This window comes from Diplotaxodon limnothrissa, linkage group LG17 (assembly GCF_057381915.1).
Source record: "Diplotaxodon limnothrissa isolate DT_005_m linkage group LG17, D_limnothrissa_male_GT1.1, whole genome shotgun sequence".
Lineage (NCBI taxonomy): Eukaryota > Metazoa > Chordata > Actinopteri > Cichliformes > Cichlidae > Diplotaxodon > Diplotaxodon limnothrissa.
This window is the reverse complement of record NC_140612.1, coordinates 19,437,897-19,458,738: the sequence shown is the minus strand read 5'-3', so window position 1 is coordinate 19,458,738 and position 20,842 is coordinate 19,437,897. Positions and strand designations below refer to the sequence as shown.

The 20,842-nt window shown below is 40.2% G+C and overlaps 2 protein-coding genes across 3 annotated transcripts; one reads left to right on the top strand and one right to left on the bottom strand.

Annotated features, from left to right (window-relative positions):
* Positions 1-5,799: 5,799 nt before the first annotated feature.
* On the top strand, positions 5,800-9,265 carry LOC146614912 (overexpressed in colon carcinoma 1 protein-like). Its single transcript, XM_085376075.1, has 5 exons — positions 5,800-5,869; positions 8,028-8,052; positions 8,170-8,205; positions 8,380-8,456; positions 9,192-9,265. Exons 1-5 carry the CDS (start codon positions 5,800-5,802, stop codon positions 9,263-9,265), a joined length of 282 nt encoding a protein of 93 aa, XP_085232201.1.
* A 6,182-nt stretch (positions 9,266-15,447) lies between these two features.
* On the bottom strand, positions 15,448-20,813 carry dclre1c (DNA cross-link repair 1C, PSO2 homolog (S. cerevisiae)). Of its 2 annotated transcripts, none has more exons than XM_085376264.1 (15): positions 20,705-20,813; positions 20,562-20,613; positions 20,159-20,243; positions 20,002-20,061; positions 19,820-19,875; positions 19,054-19,155; positions 18,815-18,887; positions 18,379-18,519; positions 17,909-18,010; positions 17,552-17,688; positions 17,414-17,468; positions 16,890-16,978; positions 16,630-16,727; positions 16,303-16,377; positions 15,448-16,073 (listed from the first exon to the last, which is right to left on the bottom strand). In XM_085376264.1, exons 1-15 carry the CDS (start codon positions 20,811-20,813, stop codon positions 15,448-15,450), a joined length of 1,860 nt encoding a protein of 619 aa, XP_085232390.1. The 2 variants fall into 2 exon arrangements, with proteins under 2 accessions (XP_085232390.1, XP_085232391.1); XM_085376265.1 differs by having other exon boundaries at positions 15,448-16,070.
* Between the last annotated feature and the right edge of the window lie 29 nt (positions 20,814-20,842).

Genomic DNA, 20,842 nt, shown 5'->3' with positions numbered 1-20,842 from the left:
GAGACATTCAAACAGATCAATACAGTAGATGTTTGCCTGGCCTGTCATCTGCAGTGTTTTTGTGTAGAGGGACATCTTCCTCTTTGTTTTTCAGTTTGCAGAGGTCATGGAGCTCTTTTTAAAAGCATGAGCTGACGACCAGGGAATACAGGTCAATGCAATGTTTGACGTTTAACAGACAGATGAAGGCACTGGCTGTTTGTTTGTGTTTTTTATGTGTTGGTGGGGGGTTTTTTCTAGTGTACAGAATTCCAATTAAACTTATTATAAAATGTTGTTCACTTGTTTCCATTTCCATACTTGTAGTAAAAAATTTAGTGTAAATGTAACAGCATTGTTTATAATTGTAACTTCAAAATAAAAAGCTTACAGTTGCTATTAACATTAATGTATTACCCTGTAATCAGTAATATTTTATACATTTTACACATTAACCCTCTGGGCTCTATCCTGGCCATTTGTGGCCACTTCTTCTTTTTTTCGTTTCTTTTTTTTCTTTTTTTTACCATTTTTGCTGTGTTGATGCAAATGGAATGAAAGGGTCTAGATTGTTTTCAGCTTTTGGCTACTTGAAAAGCATTATGACATTTTTTAATTCCTTGTTATTGACAGTGCTAAATCATGCAATTTAGGTATAATTGCTTTTATTCTAAACTCAACACATAAAAATTATGCTTGTTGTTTTGGGGTTTTGTTTTTTTTTTTACCAAATGACATCATTTGCCCATTTTTAGCCAAACAACCAATTTCACGTAATATTCTTAGTTTCAAATAGGGTCGTTTGATGGCTTACTACACTGTAGTGGACCAAAAGGAGGACACAGGTTTGATCTTAAGGATCTAATAGTTGCGTGTGTTTGTGCATGACATTGCAACGCAAATATGTATTTGCAAGATAGACTGGAATAAATTATGACGCATCAAATATTACACAGGCTGCAGTCAATTTCTGTTGATACGGGCTATTGAGCTTTGGGTTTCCCAGTCAAATTTATCTTTGAAGCACATGCTAAAAACACTTTTACTCAGGTACTTTTCATAACAAGACACCATAGCCAAAATATTAACTCTCAAAAAAATTCAAAGCAGCAGCACATTCAGCAACAAACACTGTTAGAAAATGTGTCCTGGAGTTTATACAGGTGCAGAAAGTGCTACTGCTGTAAGTAAGCCTAACAGCTTCCAGATCACTTTTTTTCTGTAAAGATGGCAAGAAGGGCATTAATGCTCATTTCTACAATCTCCCAAATCTTGGAATACAATGCCTTTGTCCCATGAAAACCACTTCACAGTAGTAGGAGTTCACTAAAACCTACAAATGAAGAGTGATCCTGGAAGAAATAGGGTGCACGCTAGTGACCTCAACAATTGTAAGACAGCCTTGTCCCCGATGCTCATATGAAAAAATAAATAAATAAATAGGAAGATTTATGAAACCATTAGGACTTCACTTTTTTTATCTGAAAGGTTACTGGTAATACATAATAATAATAATAATAATAATAATAATACATTTTATTTGAGGGCGCCTTTCAGAAACCCAATGTCACCTTACAAAAAACAAAATTAATAAAAGGAACAGTAGTCATAAAATACATAAAATAAGTTAAAATTACAAAACAGAGCGTGAAAACAGATAAAATCAGCATTAAAGCGAATAAGCCAGTTTAAACAGATGTGTTTTGAGCTGTGTCTTAAATACAGAGAGGGAGTCAATATTTCTTAGTGCAGGAGGAAGAGAGTTCCAGAGCCGGGGAGCAGAGCGACTGAAAGCTCTGTTCCCCATAGTGATAAGGTGTGAGGACGAAACAGTAAGATGAATAGCAGATGATGATCTGAGAAGGGGGGATGCAGTGGTGATATGGAGCAGGTCACACAAATATGAAGGCGCAGATTTATGGATACACTTGTATGTAAGGAGTAAGATTTTAAAGTTTATCCTGGCTTCTATGGGCAACCAGTGAAGCTGCTGAAGAACTGGGGTAATATGAGCACTTAACGGAGTGCAAGTTATGACCCGAGCTACAGAATTTTGAAGGAGCTGGAGTTTATGAAGGGACCTTTTAGGGAGAACAAATAGGAGGGAATTACAGTAATCAATACGGGACGTAATAAGACTATGGACAAGGATGGCAGCAGCATGAGGAGTAAGGAAGGGACAGAGTCGGTTAATATTACGTAAATGGAAGTAAGCAGACCGGGTTATGTAATTAATGTGAGACTGGAATGAAAGAGTATTATCAAGTATGACACCCAAACTCTTAACCTGAGGGGAGGGAAGGGTAGGAGCATTTTCAATGTTAATGGAAAAACTGTGGGATTTGGTTAAGATAGATGGTGTACCAACAAGTAAAACTTCAGTTTTATTACTGTTAAGTTTGAGAAAATTGGAGGAGAACCAGGATCTAATCTCAATAAGACAGTTTGAGAGGGAGGTAGGTGGGAGAGATGAATTGGGTTTAGAAGAAAGGTAGAGCTGGGTGTCATCGGCATAACAGTGAAAATTGATATTATATTTTCGGAATATATAACCAAGAGGGAGCATATAAATAATGAATAAAAGAGGCCCTAATACTGAACCCTGGGGCACACCAGCAGAAACAGGATAGAGAGTTGAGGAATGGGATTTAAATTGGACAAACTGAGTGCGGTCTGAGAGACAGGAGGTAAACCAGGCAAGGGGGGTACGACCAATGGAAGCTACACGGTTCAGGAGAGAAATGGTATCAAACGCCGCACTAAGATCAAGAAGGATGAGGATGGATAGGAGACCAGAATCAGCTGCCATCAGAAGGTCATTGGTAATTCTTAACAGAGCAGTTTCTGTGCTATGACTGGGGCGGAAACCAATATATAGCCTAACTGGCATTTAAAGATAAAAAAAAAAAAAGACTGTAGATAAAATTTTGGTTTTGATGAAAAGGACTGGTGCTAATTTAAAGAGTCAAGGCGGTAAAAGTAGATAATGTTTTAATAAATATAAATTTTATAGCATTTTGTGAACAAACACAAAAGGTGGCCATTTTTGGCAACAAACAACCTGAGAGAGAGTTTTATATTTTTTGCTCTCCTTGAACAAAAACAATAGTGCATAATAATCAGTGTTGACATTAATTGTTGGGGGGGGGGGGGGGTGCAACAAATCTGGCAATCTCTACAAAGATTTTCTTCCCAACTTGAAATAGTATCAGAACAGGCTGTATTCCAACATACAGAAGATAGATAATGAACAGGAAGTACAAACAACAGCAAATAAATAGATAAAACAAAAACAAATCCCAAACAAAAGCAAAGAAAACAAACAAAAAAACAAAACAAACAAACAAAAGATAATTAAAAGACATAAAAGAGGGGTTTACCTTAGGGGTTTTCTAACAGATCTAGTTCATTAATCATATGATACAGATCCAGAGCTTGTTTTTTGTCCATAAACTTTACAGATGAGAAGAAGAGGCAGAGTTCTTTGTGAAGAGTATAAAAGGACAGCTTTGTTTTCAGAAAACGACATTTGTGAATGAAGAATTTACCCATAATAATTATTACATTTAGAACATTTTCAAGCTTCTTTTCTTTTCTTAGAGATCCAAAGATAATATCATTTTTAGAAAATTCAAGTAAGTTTGGAATCTTTGGGAAAACAACGATGGCAGCAGCTGCATAGTTTTAATATTACTCTTTCTGGGTCACAAAATAAACTTTTAAGATATTTTCAGGTGAGAATGTATCTGTGTAAACTTCAAATATCTGCTCGATTTATTAATATATCACATTTTTGCAAAAGTGCTCCAACGTTTTCAGAGACATCTGTTACCCACCACCTCTCAATAGCAGACCGGGCGGTCAAGGCTCACCAGAGCAGCAAGAACAGCGAACTCCCAGCACATTGTTTTTAAACCCCCCACGGTCTTTCACTACTCAGGTTAAACATGATATATAAGTCACTTAGATAACTTAAAAATGTTATTGTTTGGCGTTTTTTCAGTGTTTTATTTGTTCCCCAATAAATCGGTTTGGCTGAGATTAAACTTATAGTTTTCACACAGCTGAATAAATGTCAAACAGAAAACTGATTAAACAGAAGTGTGAGATGGTAGAGGGACCAAAGAGCAGACAGCTCTTGCACTTTTTCTTCCCTAAAAGAAAATGGAGCAGAGATAGAAATTTTTAAAAAAAACTTTGTATTGATTTATTTTTTCAACAGTTGATGGAAATGCTGGTTCTTTCTGACTCACTCCTACTTCCCACTGCAGCACATTCATGACAATACTGCCCGCCTGTGTCCTTAATGTGGAATTACACTTTGGGTTATGTGTTCTTTCTCTAAAATTTCTATTGTTTGGTCAATTTTCCTTTTGTACCTCAGATTGTTCTGCACCCTGCTCTTATTTACAGCCTCTGTTTCCTGGAATTAGGCAGATTTGTGCAGCTGGAAAGCTTTATGATTGATTATTATTTCTCTGCTTAAACAATGTTGAACTCTTTGTATCGATACCTGAATGTCTTTTGCATTGGATGTGTTTTGCAGACAAGCCCAAGAATGATGCATGACATCAGTTCGTGTATAAATAAAAGATCACATAAAAAATGTATGTGTCGGATGAAAGCCTGGTGGATGTAGCCAGCATGACGTCATCTTTGCAGCCTGAGCGTTAGCATTGATGGCGTCGGCCATGTTGAATTTTTAAGCAGAAGCCTTACAGACAGCGCTCAGCTGCAGCTGCACATTATTTTAAACAAAATCCAAAAAGATGCATTATAAAATAAATTTGCTCTCTGAACAGCTGTTATGAAGAGAACTGTCCACAGAGGTTAAAACAGTTTGTTTATTCTGCTGTAGCCCTCAAGTGGTCATTATAGGAACTGCAGCTTTGGCTTCATTTTGCAGGTCTGAAGGTTGTTTGTTTCAGACCTGCAGAGAAAGAGTGTTTTCATCAGTGAACATACAATAGAGCTTGTAATTCCAAATTATTCACCCTTAAGACATCCTTCCTTCCTTTAATTTTTAATTGTTCTGACCTGTTTCTCTGGTTCACTCTAATGCAGCCGCTGAAGGAGCGTGTCATCCTTGTTTTATTATAGTAGCAAAATCTTATCATCAAATCTTCCAAACTCGGCACGCTGAAACTTTTTGGTGAAGATGAAAAACTCTCAGCACGAGTCCAGAAGTCATTTTCCACTTCCTGCTGGAGACGGCGGGAACAATAAATTATTTCCTGAAAGTCACTTTGCTGTCGCCTGTAATTGAGGTGAGAGCAGCAACGAGGCTGGATGTGAGGTTAGAGTGTGGGTGGCATGACTCATTGTAGGTTTAAGCACAGACGGAGCAGTGAGGAAGGAGGCTGGAGGCCAAGAACAATAATAAAAGTACTTCCGAACAGACTGCTTTCTTCTCGACAACAGCTGACGTCAAGAGCCAGACACCACAGATCCAACCTGCTCAGGGAACGCTAAACACTCTTCTGTCACCACTTTCCTCTAATCCTGTTTCAGCTCCATTTGAGCAGAAATGCACCAATTAAATCAATTCTAGCTGACTTTGATCTGCTTCCTCCAAAACTGCGCAGAGATTTTAAAGCACACACACTCTGAAACACACACTTGAAGTTCTACTCCCTCAGCAGCAGGGGTCAACACACTCTCCGTCTCTCCTCCCTCCCTCCCTCCCTCCCTTGCCATCATCTAATCCTCTCTATACTGGGAGCTTCAGCTGAGAGTAAGAGCGAGATAAGAGACGTTTTTGTCCTCACTCTTCTCGCTCCATTTCTCCTCTCGCTACTGTTTTTTCCTTTTCTTTCTGAAATGGGATGTGGAAATTCCTCTCCAGCCAAACACATGACTAACAACAACAGCAGCAGCAACCGCAGCAGAGGTGAGGACACTGAAAAACTGAACATACTGTTAGTCATATGGAGCAGCTGGCAGGTTTAAGGTGTCTTATTTTGCTTTTAGAGTTACTAAAGGTGCTTTAGTAACTTTTTTATGTCCTGCAGGTGTTAGCGGTCCAGTCTGTAGAGTTTTTGACTTTGGAAGCTGTAGGAGGTGAAAGCAGAGTCCACGTCTGTCTGCTCAAAATCAATTAAAGTTTTCAGGGATTTCTGACACTCCTGGAAACGCTGGAAAGCAATTCATCTGTAAGGTTTCAGTTGCAGTTTGTGGTGTTTTGCTGTTTCAAAGTTCACTTGTGCTTTTACTTAACTATAATTAAAAGCAATCAGGATTGACTGATTGTACTTTTTTATTGTTATCATTTGGGTTGTTTCAAAATAATTTAGTGTGTGATTTTAGTCATTGTGCATGTCTTCAGGATGGTTTTGTGAGTAATTTTCTGTTAGTGTCTGGTTTTTTTTATTATTATTATTTGTTTTCGGTCTCTTTCTGCTGATTCGTCTCCCATGTTGGTTGTTTTTAAGCGTCATGTGAGTCACTATCTGATGGACTGATATGTCTTTATCACTTACCTCATTTTCCATTTCATTTTGGGTTGGGTTTTTTTTTTTTTTCTTGTGCATTTTTTGAAACTCCTGGTTTGTTCTCTGAAGGGAGGGAGAATCATTTCCATTTGTTTATGTCTGTCTGGCTGTTTGTTAGAAGTCTAGCATCTGTGGTTTTCAAGATATTATGTTCAGGTTTTATCTGATGATCAATACCAATAACAGCTCGAGCTAATTTAATTTTGGTGAAAATCTAGTCGAGGTCACACCAGATGTACAAATCTGTAACAACTGTATATTACCCACAATTTTTCAAAGATCGTCTTCAAACTTCACAACATTATACGAGGTCTTGGAGAACTTGAGTAGTTAAGTTGGCTAAGGATTTGACCTTGATTGTTAGTGCCCAAGGTCAAAGTTGACCTTGAAAAAAAGAATTCAAGAAACAATATCGAGTAATGTATCATATTAAAGAGCATGGTGGGAGCCGTGCAACACACTTTTTCATTTTTTTAATAAGACATCCTATGATGTCATAGTGATGTCAAACTTTCACAGAGTCACACACTGCATGAATATAGATTAAAATCTCGAAGCCAGTTCTGCTCAGTCATCTGGGTAAAGATAATAAAAAATCTACCTTTTAAGTATATAGAGCGTCAAGGTCATAGGTCAATGGTCAGACATCAGTGTGGTTTTTAGAAAACAGGCTGATGTTGTCATGAAACAGTTATGATATAACCTTTGTGGGGTGGGTAGGTGGGGGTGGGTTGGTGTTGTCTTTGAACTAATTTGTCTCCCCCTGGTTGTTTTTTTTTTTTTTTTGTGATCTTCTTGTGTCTCCTTTTTGCTGTTGGGCATATTTGCTACTGATGCACATGTTATACAACAGTTTAATGTGAAATGCTTCACATTTTTATTCCCAATAAAATATTAGAATTATCTGAGGATTAAGTATGGGAACCTCACCTAAATTTTGAACATAAGAACATTGGAAAGGAAAAAATAAGGTAATGGGGAAGGGAACAAGGAAAGAAAGAAAGGAAACATGGAAGGACAGGAACAAGGAAGAAAAGGAAAAAGGAAGGAAACAAGGATTGCAAGAAGCAAATGAAGAAAAAGAAAAAAATAAAGGGAAGAAGGAAGGAAGGAAGGAAGGAAGGAAGGAAGGAAGGAAGGAAGGAAGGAAGGAAGAAAAGGACGGACGGAGAGAAATGAGAGGGAGAAACTTTTAATAATCAAGATTTAATGAGAAAAGTTTATAAAACACGACAGGAAGATGAATGTGTCAAAGTGTCAAAGATCATTTATCTGGTGAGGAAATTATTGGTGATTGTTGAGCTGTCACAGCTGTTTAAATCTGACTTTTGAAAAACAAATCATCAGTTTTTCCAATTTTACAAAGTTTTCACCACAAATACCCAAAGTAAAGTTTTCATGCCTGTCTACTTTCTCACTGTAGCTCTTTGCTCTAGATAAAACAAATACGGAATTTTCAGTGTGTGAAAATGTCAAAATTGTTTTTTTACAAAGTGATTTCAGTGAGCAGGAATGAATTTAACTCTCGATTGATCTCGTTTCTGTCACTGACTTCAGATCCTGCTGAGTTTTCATCAAAGCTGTGAGTAAAGTTTCAAACATATTTTCATCTTGAAACATGTCACTGTTGTTTGACCTTTCTCTCATGTTGTCTGTTAACGTAAATCAGCTGACTCTGTGTGTGCGTGTGTGTCGACAGATCAGTTGAGTCAGTGCCAGAAGATGACAAACGGAAGTCAGTCATTCATTTTTGATTATAAAATCTTTTTATCTCATTCATCACAGCCATCCAATATATGTCTAATGAGCTGATCTGTGCAGCTGACTCTCTCTCTCTCTCTGTGTGTGTGTGTGTGTGTGTGTGTGTGTGTGTGTGTGTGTGTGTGTGTGTGTGTGTGTGTGTGATCAGGAACTATGGAGGTGTGTACGTGGGGTTGCCTACAGACCTGAGCAGCATACCCCAAGTCCAGATTGGCTCACTCAGAGGTAACACATCCACAGTATCAGCTGATAGCAATTTCATTTTTTTATACTTATACAGCACCATTTCACATCAGCAGTGATCTCCAGACACTTTCATAAGGGGTAGATTCTGCAACATCAGATTGAGAACTCCAATGATCTCACCCATGAGCAGCACCTGGTGAAAGTGAGGAGGAAGGACTCTTTTTAAACTGGATAAAATTCGTGTAGAGAACTCAGACTGTAGAACTAGTTTGTCTTTGCAGTTTAGCAACCTCAAGATATCCAGATCTAAGCTAATGTTTTCCCACGGGAATCTACTTTGGGACCTCTTTCATTTCCTATTTTTTGGATTTGAGTAAGGATGTTCAAGCAGAAAGACACCTCTAAGCTGATTCTCCCATTTATAGACATGTTTCATCTATCCCACAGCAATGTCACATTGCATTTCATTCATTTAAATTGGATTAACTTAAATGGTTTTCTACACCTGGACTTAGTTTCCAATGGTCTACAGCTGAAGTGCTTGCTAAATACAGTACTGTGCAAACGTTTTGAGCCACCCCTCATTTATTTGTTCTGATAGGAAAATGGGTGCAATTATTTATTTTATCGTCTGTATTCATTTCTGTATTCATTATTCCACCATACTCCAACACCAGTGGCTGATCACTGTTACACCTCTCTCCTGACCTCCTCTGTACATACTGATGACGATTAGAATCAAAACTTTCTGATTTGGGTTCATCTCTCCATCAGGTCTTAAATGGTTTCACGTAGTCCTACACCTCTACAGTTTATTCTTCTGGTTTAAGGACAAACTGCACTTCTGATGAGGTATGCAAGTCTTCAGCTATCAGTTCTTTGGGAATCACCTAGTTGGTGTAAAAATATTATTTTATGTCTGTTAAATTGTGTTATCTTTGGCATTTTTTGTAAACTGAACTAAATAAATGAAAATGAATGTGTCTCTGTAACAGGCTGCTAGTAACGAGGTGTCTAAAGATTGGTTTCTTGCTAAGTTGTCTCATGAGTTAGGTGGCTTTTTATGCTTAAATGATTAATAGGTCAGATTTCAGAGGCTTAACAAACAAAACAATTCCTCTGAAAATGTCCATGTACAAGAAGTGGACTGAAAATGAGGAAAAAAGAAGCCAATGTCCAAAGAAAAATTTTGAAAGAATTTTTCGCAGAAAACCTGGAGAACTACTGGTAAAGGGCACCTTCCAAGTCTGACTGCTTGGAAGGAATATATAAAGAAATGAGTGGTGGCTCAAGACTTTTGAACAGAACATAATGGAAGCTGTTTCAAAACCAGGCGTGTTCAAATCCAATAAACTGTGACATACAGGTGATCTAAACCAATTGAATATAATGACATAAATGATTACCAGACTAAGTCTGACCTCCTTTGACCTTGTATGAGTTTCTATGCTCTGCGTCCTGGTTTGTTTGCTGTGGGGTTATGATGGAGCTATTGTTCTGTTTTGAGTAGGAGCAAAGAAAATGAGTGCAATGCAAAGTCTGAACACATAAACAAGGAGGAACCACAGTGCCATAAACCTAATGTCTCTGCCCACATTATATCCCAAATATGATCAGAACTCATGACAAGTAAACAAGCACATCCTCAATTTCCTGTTGGATCTTCAGGGTCACGAGAGCCTGGGAGAGAGAGAACTCTGGGCACGCTGTGTGTTCGTTAGCGTTTTATTATTAATGTGTGTGTCTGTGTGTGTGTGTGTGCGATGTCAGCTCCGTATTATATAATGTAGTGATGCTACGAGTGCATTTAACATATTGGCCAAAAAGGCTAAAATGACCAAAGAAAAAGTGGGAAACGGCTAAACATGAGAAGTTTTTGGATAAAGTTTGTGTTTTTTTCCATTGTCTAAGCACTGCTTCCAACCAAGAGTGATACCATATATGCCCCATAGCTGCAGAAAAGTCTAACATTGTTATCTTTTTACAAAAAAAACAGCTGAACATGAGAGGTTTTTGGACCAATTTTGTGTTCTCCATTCTTTAAGCACCGGTTTGAGCACCGTTTAAGCACCGGCACCGTTTCAAAAGTACCGGTTTGGCACCGGTATCGGATAAAACCTAAACAATACCCATCCCTAATATATAAAATATAGAAAAACTGTTTTTTATACTTTATACTGTATGTGTAAGGTATAAAAATAAAATGACACCAGTAAAGACCTGAAAAGTATGGAAAAACACACTTTGAAATATAAAGACATGGCAAACAGACTAAAATAAGAAAGAAAATACCAGTAATGACCTTTAGGTCACACTGACATCCAAACTAAGAGCTCTGTATAGATTGAATGCTGCCCATCGAAGCCTATTTCAGTCTGTGCTTCTCTGTGAACTGATAGGTACAGAGGAAGAATGACACAGTGTGAGAGAGTTTGTCGAGTGAGGAAAAAGAAACCCTGCAGGCGTTCATCAGCTCCTCTGTGTTGTCATCAGGAACCCACCGAGTCTCCACTGAGCAGCAGCAGCACCCAGCAGAGCCAATTTCATCTCTCAGCGTCCCCTCAGAGGCTTGAATGGGATCAACTCCACCTGATTCAGCTGACTGCGGCGACCCTGACAAACTGGTTAGAGAGTCCGGACGTAGATTTGGACCTGGACATTCAAATTGGTCACAGTTTGCTGCTCAGGCGACGTAACGCTGCAGGCTTTTTATTCCAGGCAGATGCACCAGTGGGAGCTCAGCATTTGGCCTCATTGGAGTGATTGGTAGCTGTCATCTGTCCCTATTACTTTTGTTCAGTTTTTGTGAATATTATGGCATAGCTCCTCTTGTCATTGAAAAATTAAGTCATTAGGTATGCTTTATATGTTTTTGTATTGTCAGCCAATGGCTTCAAGATTTTTGAATGATTCACGTGAGATTAAACTGCTCACAGAACACGATATGCAGCTTACAGCTCAGTCACATTAGAGGAAAAAGGATGGCAACCTTCTGGCAGATAGGGAAATTTGTTAGTTGAATTGTTTGTTGCAAACTAAAAGACTACCCATAAGTTAAGCATACAACACTCTCAACCTCTGGGCAATTACATTTGATCCCAATGCAATTGCACAGGTAGCCTTGTGGGATGGAACCTGTCGGCAAACATCTTGATGTATGCTCAATCATCCAGATAAGTAAATCCCCAAAAGTTGATTCTGTTTTTCTGGATGTAGCGTTTTCAGTGGGAGAAACTTTTCATTACCCATCCAAGTGAGTTCTTCAGTCTCAGCTGACTGCAGGTTTCCCCAACCTTATAAACAGTATGGTACTCATGGCCATTGATCAGTGGTCTTCAATCGTGATTTTTGATCAGTGGTTGTTGTCATGAGAATTTGCATATTAATGATTAACGAACTGACCTCACAGCCCATTGTTACTTCAGTGGTGCTAGTTTCAGTCATTATGCAAATGTATTGTCTATAAGGTTGGAAAAACCTGCAGTCAGTCACTTGGATGAGTGACGAAACGTTTCTCCCACTGAAAACGCTACGTCCAGATGAACAGAATCAACTTTTGGCGACTGTCTACAAACAGTTGCAGTTTGACTCAGACTGTCTGCAGTTGCTCTTGGATTGATTGGCGAAGGTTTGCAAATAATTTGACCGATTGCCAATACAATGCTATCATTCAGTCATTTTGCACCACTTAGTGCAATTCATCTGCAATGCATCTCAAAGCAGCACAGGACTCAGCTGGTTGCAGAATGGTTATGTTCCTAATACCAGGTTGCTCAGCGCCTGTTTCATTCTGCTGTTAAATTGCTGTCCTGCAGCAACTACGTCACTATTTGTGGAAGATTTTCTGTTTGAAGTCTATGAAGTGCCTATGTGGCAACAGATTTTTAATGCTTCACTACAGTTAACTGCCTTATCAGCACAGACTGCATGTAATTGGCAACTTCAGCCCATCTTATTTTCATGATTTCATTTTAAAGTTCACTGCACACGGCCACAGTAATGCTGGCCTTGCTGTGGACTCCAACCAAACTTTGGCATACTATGACGTAAATGTTGCCTTCTCCAGTTGTTGTAACCACAGATGTAAACTATAAAGAATGGGCGTGGCTCCCCAGGAACAAGAAGTGGAATATACCTGCATTCTTTCTTATGGCCAGCAGGGGGCAACCCATCTTGTAGGGGAAAATGAAGTTTAGGGGAAATTGCTCCACTTCACACTTCCTTTATGACCTGCTGATGATTTTATGGTCTCAGGTGCAAACCTAAAGTTTGACTGAATAAAACATGATGCTCATTTTATATAGGTTTTGATCCGCTTGGGGTAAAAATGGTGCAGTCTACGACCTGTGAGTAAGAAGTTGCTGTCTATCTTACATGAATAATACCTTAGTTACCTAAAAACCATACTATACAAGTTCAAGGAAATTCCCTGGAATTTATACGCCTCCTCAGAGTATTCACACATAAATGAAACTGAGCAGGAAACCTGCCGTCATCCAGCTTCAGTGGTGCCGGTGTTGTGCCAAAAAATGATTGCCTGCCAAAAACTGATTTCCAATGTTTGCGTGTTTTTTTGTTGTTTTTTTTATGTGTAATATCGTTATGTATGTTGCTAAATAGACTTTGGTGAACAGGTATTACAAAGGGGTTATATATAAAATTTAAAAAAATTACCTGTTTCTCAAGTATCTTTGTGACTGTGTTACTGCACTTACATTATAATCAATCAGCTCCCTTTTGTCCACTTAAAATATATTTACAGAACTATTTTCACATTTGTTGCAATTTCAGCTGTCCTCTTGGCCAGATTACTCTTAAAAGAGACATTTTTAAAGTCAACAATATTTTTTTAACTGCATACATAAAGGATACATAAAAGTCACTGCCAAAAGGTGATTGCGGCTTCTACCTTGTTACAGGAATGTTGTTTGTTGCTCAAGATAATGTGATATCATTCATGAAGAATACATTTGACATATGTTTCACATATTATACACCAACAAGTTATTTATAGCAGTTTAAATACAAGCAATCAGTTTTTGGCAAATACCGGAAATCAGTTTTTGGCACAACACCGGCTCTCTCCTCCTCAAAGTTTCAGTGGACGACATCTTGATCCACATTCGGCAGTTATTATTTTGATTTTCTAATGCAGCTCTTCCAGCTTCTAAAATGTGAAAATCTGCCACAAATCTTTGATGTTGGGCAAAGTGTGGTGGTAGTCGTGATGAAAAATTTTCTAGCATTCACTGTAAACCTTATGAACTGCATTCATTTATGGTGTTAATTACCTTTGAGTTTTAGATCAACTGTAAAAAGCTTTTTTGTTTCTGTCTGTAAATAAATCAGACGACCATGTGTCTAAAGCCATCAGGAGAAAACCAGCAGTTAAGTTCACTTTTAACCCTCCGTGTTATATGTTGGAAGCACGATACAGACAATAACTGTCCGACTGTCGCTCTGACAGTCGATAATTATTTTTTCTGAGTTCCAAGTAGATTTTATGAAGCATGTAATTTTCGAAGGACAAAAGCTTCAGGTAAGTTGGTTCCTTTCCTTTATTTCCACTGTGGCTTCTGGAGAAACAGAGGAAAACTCCAGGGCTGGAAAGATAAGGGAGTTAATCTGATCCATGTATGTGTTTGGACCATGGAAAGAAGCCAGAGTACTTGGAGATATCCATCCAGATAATAGGTGGAGCACAACTCCACACATCAGGACAAAGGCTGGATTCAAACTCCAGCAGCGGTACTCAGCACTGTGCAAAAGTGCTGAAACGTAGAAAAAAAAGCACTTGAACACACTGAGTGAATAAGGCTGGTAGCAAAAAAGTCCTTTGAGTGAGAGTCCTCACTTGGTTACCTGCTAAATTAGCCTAGAAACTAGAATCATTGGTCAGACAGTTGCATTAAAAATCCTTCAACAGCACCAACAAGGTGCAGACGTCCAGTTCTGGGACTTCAGTAAGCTGAAGTGAAGCTGAGCAGATAGCTAGCAGCTGTTTCACATGCAGCTGGAAAAACCTGGTTTAAAGCTAAATGATTCCAACTCAGTTTCTATAGAGTAAAGATTTGCTTTATTATTGTTATACAGAATATATTTGTAGTTTTGGAATTTTTGATGATGTCATCATGGATAGTGATTCAGTTTGAGCTGCAGTGTATTACACAACCACAGCTTTGGTCGAGCAGTTCTTCCACTTATTTTAGGAATTATTGGGGGAAAAAACTCGCAATGTCTGGCATTCTTACTGCTTTTTCCCATCAAACACAACATTTGCCTCTGTCAGTGCGCCCCAGGGTGGCTGTGGTTACAATGTAGCTTGCCATCACCGGTGTGTGAATGTGTGTGTGAATGGGTGGATGACTGGATGTGTAAAGCGCTTTGGAGTCTTTAGGGACGAGTAAAGTGCTATATAAATACAGGCCATTTACCATTTTGATTTGAATAATCAGCCATAACACCTGAGTTAAAAATAAATATTTTATTTGTTTCTGGAACAAAACTTTAGCTTTAATGCAAACATTCCCCTCCTGTTGTCAGCAGCTGAAGCAGAACAAACCACAAACTGCCAGCAGAGAGGGAACGAGTGTCAGCTGTGACCTGCACAGGTGCAAGAATCCACCAATAGGCTTAAAGTGCGCAGGAACGAGTGTGTGGTTTAACAAACTGAAGTCTGTGGGGTTTGGAGGCCAACACTGACGCTGGAGGAGAGGACGTTTCAGCTCAGCCTGCAGAAGGAATGTGACAGCTTAAGGGTCTAAGTGAGAACGACAGGTCTGAAGAAAATTACGTTAAAGTTTGGTCTATTTATGCTCTCTAATTAGGCTGAGAAACTCTTCATGCTGGAAGCAGGCACTGAATGCATGTTAACCTCTCCTCCTGCCCCAGTGTGCTAGTGGGGGATCTCAGAGCTGGAGGTTCGTCACTAAAACGGAGGTAGCTGTGTGGTTTGCTTGTTTTGGCCTCGTCCGGCTGCTTTTTAAGGCTTTACTTTTCTAGTTTGCACAGTTTTTTTAGGAGCTCCCCATTAATGTTCGGTCCTGTAGTCCAGAGCCCTGATGTCCTCTCCTGCAGCCAGCTTCCTGTACAACTGAGACAGCTCATCACGCCGCGGCACCTTCGACTCCGGCGTGCAGGGAATATCAAAGTCTGACGACTGCTGAGACTCCGATTGGATAATTCCATCATCCCCCTCCTCCCTCTGCTTCTGCCCATCCAGCTCTGGTTGGATGATCAGGGTGTCGGGTAAACACGAGTCCATGTTCTGAGAGGAATGATTGGACTGCGAGCCGGACAGTGTCAGGCTGAAGCCATCGGGGGCAGTTTCTTCGTCGCTGAACAGATCGGGTGTCTGCGAGCCCGTCATCTCAGAGCAGCAGGACTGTGGTTGGCTCCTGAGGCTGTTCTGGCTGTCGGTCAGAGTCTCGGTGGTGAAGAAGTCCTCCCACCTCGGAGGCTGAGATGAAATGTCCTCCGGCTGTCCGGCTCCAACCTTTTCCTCGTCACCTTGCTGCTCCTCCTCCTCCTCCTCCTCGCCGTTGGACTCAGTGCAGTCGACGTAGTTATGAGCAGCAGGCTGGGCATCGGTAATGGTCAGCGGTAAAGACTCCTCCACACACACAGGGAGTGCTGTTGTTTCGAGAGTTCCCTCTACTTATAGAACAAAAGAAACAAAATCAAACAAACAGTAACAGTGAAGTACTCAGGGCAAAAAAATACTGCAACATGACATCACTTCCTGTCGTGACATTCATATCCTACAGCGCTCAGGAAAATTAAAGGGCCTACTCGATCATCTCAGCTGAACTTCCTCAGACCCCGTGAATCCATTTCAGCTGCTTTGGTGCAAATCAAAGTGACAGCAAGTAACTTGCAGACTTACCTTTTTGTACTCCCAACTTCTTCCTCACTGGTGCCACATCGAGCCCATCAAACAGCTCATCATCGCTCTCTGAGTCTGAACACACAAACACACATCAGCCTTGTTTTAATGACTGGTCTATCTTATTGAAGCAACACAACACATTCCTGCCTGTTGTTCAAACGCTTATAAAAGCGTCGCCTCCTGTGTTTGTGTGAAGAAGCTGAATGAAGGGCAACGCGTGAGAGGCAAACACGGGGCCAAGCAGTGATCTGTAAACAAGCGTGTGGCGGCAGGCCCGCGTGCTGTTATGGAGAGCACCTGTCATTACGAGTGTGTTTGTGTTACCACAAGTAGGTCGCTGCACCCTGCTGCGTTTGAGGACTCCCAGAGGTTTGTAAACAAACGCCGCCTCATCAGACTGCTTCCTGCACATCAGCTTCAACCTGATCAGACATGCAGAAATGGCGTCGTGTTAAACTGTTAGATTGTTGAATAAAGACAGCAGTAAAACCTTTTAAAGTTACCACAAGTTACATTTGATTATAAATCAAGTAAAAGTAAGTTTAGACTTTTACATTTGTACAATTAAAATGAAGTTGACTCACATCTGTGTGACTTCAGTCAGTGTTCGACCAATGGGGATGACACTGGGGTAGATGTTCACCGGCTGGAGGTATGACAGGAAGTCCTTAATCTGAAAATCAGGAGAAGCATAGCAACAGAAACAACATGAAGTCCTTTTAAAGTGGACTACTCTTCCAGCTTTGACTCTGATACAGCAGCTTTGCATGATTCACAGTTCAAAATAATTCTTACTGATATCATAGTAGTTCTTAGTGCAGTCTTCTTCTGATTGGCTGCCCCTCATAAACAAAAGGTTTGAACAGCAAATGGGTGGGGCTTTGGTTTCATTGTCCAAACAGAAATGAACATGGCCTCAAACATCAGCACTGATGCGACACAAGTATATATCTACTCATCATGGGCAAGGAATATTGAGATAATTTTGGGTTTTTAATTCTCCGAACTGTTTTCCGAACCAGAATGGAGTGATTGTTTAGCACACATCTTTAATGACTTCAAACAAGAAGGTCCAAATACAATACTGTGTGAGTGGAAGTGCGTTTACCTCGGAGTAGGAGGAGTGGAAGCTGAAACAGGCTCGGTATGAACTGCCTCCTGTCCTGCATAAACACACAAAAATACATTTGGAGCACAAAACCAGACTTTATTTCTAGTGAGTGCATGACGCTGGAGCTGTTCTTACTTTATTATGACGCTGGTCTTCTTGGTTCTTTCTCCAAACCACATCGTGGACGGTTTGATGCTGATGATGCGAAGAGGCGTCCCATCAGCAGCCGTGCATCCACACGGCAGCCGATTTCCTTGGAAAAACTCTTCATCCTACAAACAAAAATCCCAGATAAAAACGTAGTGTCGCAGGAACAGAAAGAATGAAAGAAGAAAAGATTTAGGTTTTGTATCAGAAGTGGAAATGGTTCATTATCATAAACGCAGAACTACCACAAAGTTGTTTTTCAGAAATATTGAGGTTCAGGAAAACAAATCTAAACTTCTGAAGTAAAGGAACCACGAATTTGTTTGTGAGAGACTAAAACGGGACCTTTGGGTGTCGACAAGCGTGTATCTGAGTCCTGCGGTCGGTTGTCACGTAGCTTAGGATCTCCGGCATCTTCTTGAACATCGCCAGAGTGTTGACGTGGATCTGCAGGAAAAACAGTGGACTTCATGTTACAGTGATGATTATGAGGTTAATATTTCCATCCATGCATCAGTTTCTCCCCATATTTGATGTCTGTGGTTTACCAGCTACTGAAGTTTTACCCACCATGCCTCTAAACTTTTCATTAATAAATACTCAATGTAGCTTCCATAAGTGTGTTTTAACATGTTTTATTTTATTTTATCTTATTTTTTATTTTACTTTGCTTATGCTATTTGTATATGTACAGCACTTTGTGAACCCTTGTTTTATGTGAAAGTGCTTTATAAATAACGCTGGTATGGTATGGTATGGTATGGTATGGTATGGTATGGTATGGTGATGAAGGAAAGAAGGCTGACAAAAGAGACCTGTGTGTTGAACTCCTCTCCCAGGTTGATAAACAGGTACTCGTATCCATACGCAGCTTTACAGTTGAGCCACACAACGTGATGAGGACTCTGACTGATCCAGTTTCCAACCAACTCAGAGATTCCGGATAAACAGACCTCCTACGAACAAACAAACGAACACACCCACACACACACACACACACACAGGCTCAAATACCGATTAAAATCATAGAAAACTGACTGCTTCTAATTCATCATAATCATCCTGAGTTATAACACAAGTTATAACAAACAAGATTTTTTAATGGAGGAAATGTCAGTGAGGTTATGACTTATTTACAATAAAAGGTTCATGTACTAAATATTAAGTTTGAGCGAGGTGTACTTAATGAACTGGCACCTGTCCCTGTGTGTTAACTGTATATCTCAGCAGTGACTGAAAACCAGCACGTACCCGCGATGGGATCTGGTAGAAGCGCGGGTCATAGAAGGTGGAGTCCAGATAGATGCTCTGAATGTCTTTGACCCTGTGAAGCGCGACACAGCGGCGTGAACTTAGTGCTCCAAAACAATCCGCATCTGAAGCTTACGTGAGCTGTCCAATCACAGCTCAAGAAGAAAATGCATTCCAGACACAGCGAATCAGAGAAACTCAGGATGAAACGAGGATGATGGCGATGTTTGGTGACTGACCTGCTGCCCGAGTGTAGGTGCTCCATTCTGGACACGTCTCCGACAGGCAACCTGAAGTCTCCTGTATACAACACGTTTCCATGGGAACCCTCAAACAGGAACCTGCGATACAAACAAACTACCAATTTGTTTGGTCTCCGATTTTCTCACCTGATCATGTGACCCCTTTAAAGTGTACACAGAACGCATTTTTGAATTCCTCGAAGTCACAGATGTTAAAGAGTGAAGTTTATTTAGCCGATTATGGAAAAATTAACAAAAACGGGAGCTTCAGACTGAGCAGGTGGGAGGGGAGGTGAAACTGAATTGTTTGTAGAAGAGATGTGTTTAAGTTCTCCTGGGTCTCCTGGTGTTTGTTATACTCTGTAACAAACCCACAAGGTTACATACTTTCTCTGTCAGTGCGCCCCAGGGTGGCTGTGGCTACAATGTAGCTTGCCATCACCAGTGTGTGAGTGTGTGTGTGAATGGGTGGATGACTGGTTGTGTAAAGCGCTTTGGGGTCCTTAGGGACTAGTAAAGCGCTATACAAATACAGGCCATTTACCATTTGACCCTGAAGTCACCTTATATCATATATTTCCTGACCAGCTGTAACAAAACCTCAATAAGTAAAAGATCAGAAGATCTAAACAATAGATTTCTCTGTGTGAGTTGTGTTCTGAGTTGTGATTAAAGTTTTGGGTGTTTTGTAAAGGATCCGCATGAAGCTTGGGAAAAGTGAAATCCTCCAAACATACAAATGTTGGTGGAAAATTAAACTCACATGACGGAGCCGGGACAGTGACCTGCTGGAAGCAACGTCACCACGACCTCTTCTTTCTGTCAGGGTTAAAAACAACAAACTCACACATATGGATGACAGGTTGCATCTACAGCTACATGTCTGACTTTTAGTAGTTTCAAATTCGACACAGAGCCAGACTCAAACCGATGAGCACCCAGTACCTCTCCTGATGCTTCGTCCACGAGAGAAATCTGAGTCGGGCTCTCGAGCTCAAGAGGAACCTGAACAGATGATTTAACAGGAGAGATAACTCACGTTATATATCTTCTGTTTAAATATTTAAAAAACAATCTGATAAAAGCAGAGATGTGTACTCACGATGTATTCCTCCCAAAAAGCGTACTTTGGATTGTTCAGCAGCAGCTCTTTGGTTACAAAGGAGCAGTAAAGCCTCACAGTGCGACTGCAAACAACAAATTTATATTCAGCCCTGAGTTACACGCTCATTAAAGCAGTGTTAGGTTTTAATTTCACAGCAGGAACAATTCATCTTTCCGATCAACCATGGGGCTGCTTGATGCCCATAACGCCCACAACAAGCAGCTGAACTGCACCCTGTGTGACATAGTAACGTTTCACAGTAAGTTTAAAAGATGGTAAATTAGTGCAGAAAGGTCACAATTGTAATTCTTCACCCGAAGTCTGAGACAAATCTCAACTTTGACTCAAATATCTGAGCATCACTGGATTAAATATCAGTTTAACAGCACCCAGGCTTCACCTGAACTGCAGCTTCCTCTTCAGCAGAGGTCCTTTCAGCCCTTTCATGTGATCTGTTCAGTGAAACAGAGAGGACACCCGCCATCAGGAGGCCACACATGTAATATGTACCGTTTCTAACAACTGTGCAGGTGCCAGGCTCACCTTTGTGACAGTGGGAGAGGAAATATGCCCGGGCATGTAGGTTCTCCCTGTCGAACCGGTCCAGAGAGATGGTGGGGTACTCCTTCATCCGACCCGCAAACGAACTCATCTTCACTGCGACTATTTTATTTCAGTTTC

Bases quoted from the DNA above. Each gene is read 5' to 3' on its own strand.
- LOC146614912 (XM_085376075.1), top strand. From the start codon at position 5,800: ATGGGATGTGGAAATTCCTCTCCAGCCAAACACATGACTAACAACAAC. The intron at 8,206-8,379 runs GTCAGTCATTCA...GTGTGTGATCAG, and splicing joins CCAGAAGATGACAAACGGAA to GAACTATGGAGGTGTGTACG. The intron at 8,457-9,191 runs GTAACACATCCA...TCTCTCCATCAG, and splicing joins CCAGATTGGCTCACTCAGAG to GTCTTAAATGGTTTCACGTA.
- dclre1c (XM_085376264.1), bottom strand. From the start codon at position 20,813: ATGAGTTCGTTTGCGGGTCGGATGAAGGAGTACCCCACCATCTCTCTG. The intron at 17,469-17,551 runs GTAAGAACAGCT...GTGTTTATGCAG, and splicing joins AAGACCAGCGTCATAATAAA to GACAGGAGGCAGTTCATACC. The intron at 16,728-16,889 runs GTGAGTCAACTT...ATGTCTGATCAG, and splicing joins CTGACTGAAGTCACACAGAT to GTTGAAGCTGATGTGCAGGA.